We start from the raw sequence: 7,631 nt of genomic DNA on the forward strand, positions 1-7,631 counted from the left end.
CAATATTTTTGTGGAAACTGTGATGCATTTTATTTTTCAGGATTCACAGATTAACAGAAAGTTCAAAAGAACAGCATTTCTCTACTGTAACATTATAAATGTCTTTACTGTCACTTTTGATCAATTTAATGCATCCTTGATCAATAAAAGTATCTTGCTCCAAACATTTGAATGGTAATGTGTGACGGTTTCCACAGAAATATTGTGCAGCACAACTGTTTTCAACATTAATAATAATCAGAAATGTTTGTTGAGCAGCAAATCAGCATATTAGAATGATTTCTGAAGATCATGTGACACTGAAGACTGGAGTAATGATGCTGAAAATACAGCTGCGCATCACAGAAATACATTACAGTTTAACACATATTCACATAGAAAACAGCTGTTTTAGATTGGAATAATATTTCACAATTTTTACTGTATTTGTGATTAAATAAATGTGGCCTCAGTGAGCAGAGCTCCTGTTTTACAGATGCGATCCCTCTTCACCTTTCTCCTCCTCCTCTGTGAATCCCTCGTTCAGTCGCTCGCTGACGCGGCGGAAGTAGCTCACGCTCGTGGCGTCCAGTCTTCGCCTCTTGGTCCCGTCCTGCGCGGGCCGCTTCTGACCCACCTTAAAATACCGCTGACCTTTGACCTCCATCTCCTCAACCATCACTTTGGTTTGTCGTTGTCTCTCAGATCTGACGGTGAAGTTGCACTGCGTTCACACCTTGAAAATTAGGGCTGTCAGTTTAACACGTTAACTTAAATAGTTATGAAAAAATAACGTGATTAAAATATTTTAACACACTGGCCCCTCCCCCAGACCTGTACGTCATCTTGCATTTCATACAGTTGACTGTTGATAAATATGATGCAGGACAACAACCCCATAAATGCAGTTATGCCCTAAAATTCAAGATATTGGAGCAAAAAATGCTCCTGTATGAGTTTTTGTCTCATATTTATATCACGTGATAAGCGATATCACATGAGTTCTGTATTTGTCACGAATAGCACGAGTGCAAATGTGATTTTACACAACAGTTCAGCAGCTAATTAAGAAGTTTATATTGTGTTATATTTTAAACACAATATTGTCTGTTTTTGGCAACAAAAATATTACCTAAAAAGCCACAGCAGAATTGTTGCGCGTCTGTGAGAAACACAGCGGTGTTTAGTTTCTGAATGAATCCGCGTTTTGAAGGAATCGAGTGAATCAATGATTCAAAGATCCATTCATAAAGAGAGTCGTTTACGGAATTCCTGAATGAATCAGCCATTTGAACGAATCGAATGAATGAATGACTCAGACATTTACCGCCACCTGCTGGCAGTTTTAGTTTATTATTTAGAGTATCGTTTCATAAAAAATGTAAAAACTTTAAAGGGATAGTTCACCCAAAAACTGAGATGTTTCTCAAATTATCTTCTTTTATGTTCCATAGTTTATGTTGGGCCGTTGTAGCCTAAACGTTTATTACATTATACATTTCTTTCTAAAGCTACTGTTTGTAATGTCTACTTGTCTACACAAAAATAGCTTTAAATAATCTTTTGGGGGTATTTTCACAGCCAAATGTAATTTGCGATTAATTAGATGAATTAATCGACACATCATGTAATTATTAGATTAAAAATGGACAGCCCTACTGAAAATACATGCATTTATTATCTGAGAAATCATAAATCACGGTACCATGGTATAGATATGGTACAGCCACAGAGGTTTCTGTAGTGATAACTCGGGTTTTTATTAAACCTAGAGAATAAATGACCATATTATTAATACGGAATCGTATTTACATGGCAGTCAAAAAATACTAATCATGGTATTAAACGCCCAAAAAACACAATTAAGGTGATACCATGGTACTTTGATATAGACCAAGTTACTAGAGTATGTTCATGGTCTTTTAAAGAATAAAACTATATTACCACAGTACTGTTACGTTACAATCAACAAAACACGTGAAAAGTTGATGATAATGCGAGCGACGTTGCGAGTTTTGATTAAGTTAATCAATCAATCAGCGAGTCACTAGATCAATCAGCCCGATCAGCTGTTGCACTGTTAATCACAGCACGTTTAATTAACACATTACTAATAAATAACACCAGCATATTGAGCTTACCAGTGTGCTTCTGCTCACATGTGTACACGGCGTACTGCAGCAGGCGACGCGGCGTGATGACGTCAGAGCGACGTGATGTCACGCACGGCGGTTTTCGCAAATAAAAGTCCCGTCACGCTTAACAGCACACATAAAGATTGATGTTTATTACACGGTAGTTTTTTTTTTCCCCCTCTAAAATGTAATTTTGTGCAGAAATAAGGCATATTTTCTACAATTTGAAATTAAATTGTAAATTTCAAATACCGTAAATGTATCAAAACGTAATTTTTGATATTGCTAAGAACGTCATTTGGACAACTTTAAATGTGATTTTCTCAATATTTAGATTTATTTTTGCACCCTCAGATTTTCAAACTGAGGCCAAATATCCTAACAAACCTGGTTTTGTGGTCCAGGGTCACAAATAGCTTCAATTATACAAACCAAAACAGATTTTTGTGGTACAGTGTTGCCAAACACGAGGCAAAAAAAGAGGAAATGTTCAGAAATTAGGTTAACAGAGCAATTTCTGGAGCAGAATATTCAACATATTGCAATATATATATATATATTTTTTTTTGTTCAGAATAACAAGGAAATTAATCGAAATGAATTGTTGCCATATGGCAACTCTGTACCATAGAGGGTTAAGAATGTTTTGGGTTCAGTAGCCACGGGGCAGAGATTACAGCATATATTTAATTTACTTTATTTACCAATAAAGATAATAAATTGAGTTCTCGACCAGACAGCCCCGCGCGTGCCCGTGTGCTGTGTGAACGCGCCGCGCGCTCCCGCGCCGCGCCGCGCGCAGTGACTCAGTGGAAGGGAACGCGCTAACAGTTCCTCTCCGGATCCAAGCGTCACCTCACCGGCCAAAACATGTCCAAACTGGAGCAGATCCTCATCCTAGAGCCTTCCACCGACCTGAGGTTCAAAGGTAAGTGAGTAGCGCGGACAGTCGGTGTGTTTTGGTGAAGTGTAAGCGGGTTTGACTCGCTATAATGCTGGAAGAGCGTGTAGGCCGCGGCGGATCCCCGAGCTCGAGTGGACTGACAGACGGCTCTGAGGCGAAGGGGAGCGGGTGTCGGTCGGGTTTGTGTGGCGCGGCTGGTTTGCACTGCCAGGTCATTTTACTGGGGGAAATTAAAATGAACGTGCTTACGTGGATACAAACCTTTACAATAAAGTCCTGTGACTGTACCATGGTATCATGATAGCATGTACAATGTTGAGTACTTACAAAACGTTTATTAAGCAAATTCCCTCATGTTTTGGACATGTACCATGGTAATACCTCACGGAGTAGTCGTGAATTAATCACATTACAATGGTATAAATCAAAGTACCATCGGTTTAGCATCTGATACCATCCCTAATCATGCTACTATCACCGTGCTTTATTATGTAAGAGTATATTTATTATATAATTGTCTGTATGGCACTGCCCTGATTTAAGGACATGTAAAGTGACAATACCATGCTATTTTGTTCCCAAGTACGTTAGAGCAGATGTTTTCATTTACCAAAAAAATAAATAAAATAAAACAAAATTGCAATGGACACCCAGATTTATTTATAATATCATACTATCGTTGTGTGAGTTTCCCCCGTCCTAAAATTAAATAGTTGTACATGCAGTTGTGTAAAGAGCCAATCTTTATCGAAAATATTATTTGCAAGTACTATTTATCATTTATTTATATTTATAATATTATTTGTTATGTTTTTTACTTGCTCGTTTTATTCATTTACTTGCTTATTTTAATTTAATTATAGTCATTTATTTGTTTTTTTGTTTATTTAAATTTTAATCTTTAATCTAATTTTTATAATTTATTTATTTAATCTTTTTAAAAAATATATTTATTTATTAAAGTACTATTAAAGTATTTATTTACTCTTACTTATTCCAATTTTGTATTTACTATAATCAATTCTTATTATTTATTTTAACCTCCGTTTTATTATTTATTTATTAAAGCACTGTTAATGTACTGTATTTATTCGCGCTTATTTTAGTCTAATTTTTATTTATTTTACTCAAATTATGCATTTATTTAAATTACATTTTATATGCATTTTTTATTATTTATTATTAATTAAATTAATTATTTTTATTTATTTACATTTTTTTTATTTCCATGGACCCTTTGCATCCCCCAGTTTAAAAACCCCTGCATTAGAGTGCCATATAAATACTATTATACATGCATTTCAGTGGCATGGTATATCTCGAAGTACCGTGGTATTATCAGCTGATGCATCCCTGTACTACTGTACTTATGCTGCCAGCTGATTGCTTTTCTCAGCTGATTGGCCTTACAGAAAATTATTAATCCAGTAGTACCATGGTGCATTGATGGTCTCAATGGTAATATTTGATTATATATACCTTGCAAATGAATTATTACCATATTGACGTGCCATGGTTATTCTAATGCACTTTAAAGCTGAACATGTGAGCAGTTCATGCATTACAGCACAGGAAGTACACGCTTACTAAACATGCATGTGGTGAGTAATGGAGGTGTAAAATCTCATAGACTCCTCTGTGTTTGTCTTGTGAGGGCGGCGTCCTGGATGAATGAGTAACCAGTGCTGGGATACGGCTGATGCCTTTCACCTGCATATTTCAGGAGGCTTTTATATAGCGTAGGATGTTCTCTGATGCTCTTTGGGAGACTCTGAGGACGTCTCAGCTCATCCAGTCGAGTCAAAACTCACTGAAGTTCACCGGTTTAGCGGCGAAATGCTCCGCACGGTTTGTCAGATGTGGGTTTTGTGTTTCTGATTAGAGTTGGACTTGAAGAAATGTTTTCCTATCATCTAATCGGAGACGTCATTGTTGTTGCTTTATTTGTGAAGATGTTTTTGTCGGCACGTAGAAGCAGCAGCAGTTTGTGGTTTCAGTGTCATTGCAGAAATGAATGAGTGTGTTGTGCAACTAGTATTCAGATATGTCAAAAAGGACAAATAAACCAGCTTTTATCAGGCTTTGTGTTAGATATGACTGGAGTTTAATGTGGGTGAACATCATTTTAAACAGGTTTTTCAAAACTGTGGCGCGTTTCTTTGTGTAAAACGTAGTGCTGGGCGGTATGACCAAAAATTGATATCACGGTATTTTGTTTAATAATAATAAATTATGTTTTTGAAAGAAGTGTCTCCTGCTCACCAGTTTAGTACAAATACAGTAACAACAGTAATATTGTGAAATATTACTACCATTTTTTTTTAATAGTAATACTATTCAATTTATTTAAATCTTGAAATTTAAGATTTTATATTATAACCGGTATTCGGTATGAACCGGTATATACCGCCCAGCACTAGTAAAACGTTTTTAATGTGGAAAAGTTGACAGAGTTCATCCTTAGAAATGACTAGTGAATAATTATGTTTATGGTTTAGTGACGTCACAATTCATTCACTCACTGAAGAGTTTTGTAGCTTTCTCTTTAAATGATTTTAAAATACTTTTTTGCTTTGTACCAGATGTTGTGATTTATTTACACTCGCTCAAATGTTTGTGGTCGGAAAGATGCTTTAATGTTTCTGAATGAAGTCTCTTCTGCTCACCGAGACTGCATTTATTTGATCAAAAATACAGTAAAAATTGTGAAATATTATTACAGTGTAAAACAGCTGTTGTCTATGTGAATACGTGTTAAACTGTAATTTATTTCTGTGATGCGCAGCTGTATTTTCAGCAACATTACTCCAGTCTTCAGTGTCACATGATCTTCAGAAATCATTTGCTGCTCAAGAAACATTTCTGATTATTATTAATGTTGAAAACAGTTATATTTTTGTGGAAACCGTGATACATTTAATTTTTCGGGATTCACAGGTGAATAGAAAGTACAGAAGAACAGCATTTATTTGAAATAGAAAGCTTTTGTAACATTTAATGTCTTTATTGTGACTTTTGACCAATTTAATGCATCCTTGATGAATAAAAGTATGAATTTATAAAAAAAAAAAAAAAAATCGTACTAACCCCAAACATTTGAACACTTGGAGCAGGTTGGTTTGTTTCATTCCTGTTAAGAGTTTTAATAATTTTCGTCAATGAATGCACTTCTAAAGCAGGAACAGTGATGAGTGAAGCTGTGTTTTCTGCTGTCTCTGGATGTTCAGGAGTTTCATAACATCTTCATACCCGAGATACAGGGTCTGGACGTCTCTGATTTATGGCTAAATTGACTGATCGAGATCTTAATCATGTTTTTTGGGCAAGTTCTCCTGACAGTAAGTGGCAGCATGAGATGATGATTAGAAACAGATCTTTTCTGATTCGTCTCTGTGTCCTGGAGTCCCTCTGGTCCGCTAGCGCTGCTGTCACCTAGGCTAATTTAAATTCTATAATAATGCTTAATAAATAAGTCTTTCATATTTTTCTTAGTAATTTATTAATAATGATTATAATAATTCCACCACAGGATAAAAGAATAAAAAAGGCAATTGTAGGCTAATTCTGAGTTTATATATATATACACTGCTGTTCAAAAGTTTGGGATCAGTAAGAGTTGTAATGTTTTTAAAGAAGTCTCTTCTGCTCATCAAGGCTGCATTTATTTGGTCAAAAATACAGAAAAAAACAGTAATCTTGCAAAATGTTATTACAATATAAAATAATGGTTTCTATTTTAATATCCTTTAAAATATAATTTATTTCTGTGATGCAAAGCTGAATTTCCATCATCATTATTCCAGTATAGTGTTGTCACGGCACCAAAATTTCAGTATTCGGTACCAATATCAGTGAAAATCCACGGTTCTCCGTACCAAAGCAAAGCACAAAACCATGCTAATTAAAAAATTTGACTACTTTCATTTAATCCAAAATGTGTACATATTTAATTTTAAAGGGCTTTTGAAAACCTAGAGCTATTCAGCGAAGAATAACAACTAAGTTAGCTAAAAATAAATAAATAAAAGCCCAGAACTTCTGACTGATACGACACAATGTTAACCATTTGTACATTCTCTAACATGCATATTTTAGATTCACAATTCATTTAAAAGCCTCTGGTGTGTAAAAATAGTAAATATCATCATGTCCTCCTGTTTTGTTTTACCCTAATAAAAGTTATAGGAGCATTAAATAGTTAATAAAGAAACTTCATTCTAATGAGCATTATATTAGCGTTAGCCGCGCTTATGCTAACGATTAACTACTCTAATAACAGCGTTCATTTCAATCCGACATTCAAATTAAAATATTGAATAATATGCAGTGTTTCCCCCAGAACGTGCACTCTATTTGTGGCGGCATATATATGCAAATTCATTCTCTGCCAGCAGGAGGCGCTTGTAGCGCGCGAGAGATCAGGTTTCCCCGGTAACGCTGTACACAAAGCAGCGCACCGCTCACAAACGCTGCTCAGGCATTACAGGCAAGATTAAATGAAAATGACATCCATAATTTTCTGAAGACAGTCGTTTCCTTCAGAAATACAGTGATATAAAAACACCCGCACCGGGTTTCAACTTTGACACGTGCAGTGCTCATGTTTATTCAAC

At 35.4% G+C, this 7,631-nt stretch overlaps 2 protein-coding genes across 3 annotated transcripts in view; one reads left to right on the forward strand and one right to left on the reverse strand.

Moving 5' to 3' along the window:
- nop9 (NOP9 nucleolar protein) overlaps nt 1–2,219 on the reverse strand; it is a 16,446-nt gene extending 14,227 nt beyond the window's left edge. The window contains exons 1-2 of one of the 2 annotated variants that reach the window (XM_016479822.1): nt 2,121–2,219; nt 493–715 (exon numbers count right to left, since the gene is read on the reverse strand). In XM_016479822.1, coding sequence (XP_016335308.1) covers nt 493–658 — 166 coding nt within the window. In that variant the 5' untranslated portion in view covers nt 659–715; nt 2,121–2,219. Of the gene's footprint in view, nt 1–492; nt 730–2,120 lie in introns of both variants that reach the window. The other variant, XM_016479823.1, reaches the window with a different exon arrangement.
- Nucleotides 2,220–2,846: 627 nt separating this feature from the next.
- vapal (VAMP (vesicle-associated membrane protein)-associated protein A, like) overlaps nt 2,847–7,631 on the forward strand; it is a 27,311-nt gene continuing 22,526 nt past the window's right edge. The window contains exon 1 of the mRNA XM_016479824.1: nt 2,847–3,042. Coding sequence (XP_016335310.1) covers nt 2,985–3,042 — 58 coding nt within the window. The 5' untranslated portion in view covers nt 2,847–2,984. The remainder of the gene's footprint in view (nt 3,043–7,631) is intronic.

Source organism: Sinocyclocheilus anshuiensis, unplaced genomic scaffold (genome assembly GCF_001515605.1).
Source record: "Sinocyclocheilus anshuiensis isolate Anshui unplaced genomic scaffold, SAMN03320099.WGS_v1.1 scaffold3306, whole genome shotgun sequence".
Taxonomy (NCBI): Eukaryota; Metazoa; Chordata; class Actinopteri; order Cypriniformes; family Cyprinidae; genus Sinocyclocheilus; species Sinocyclocheilus anshuiensis.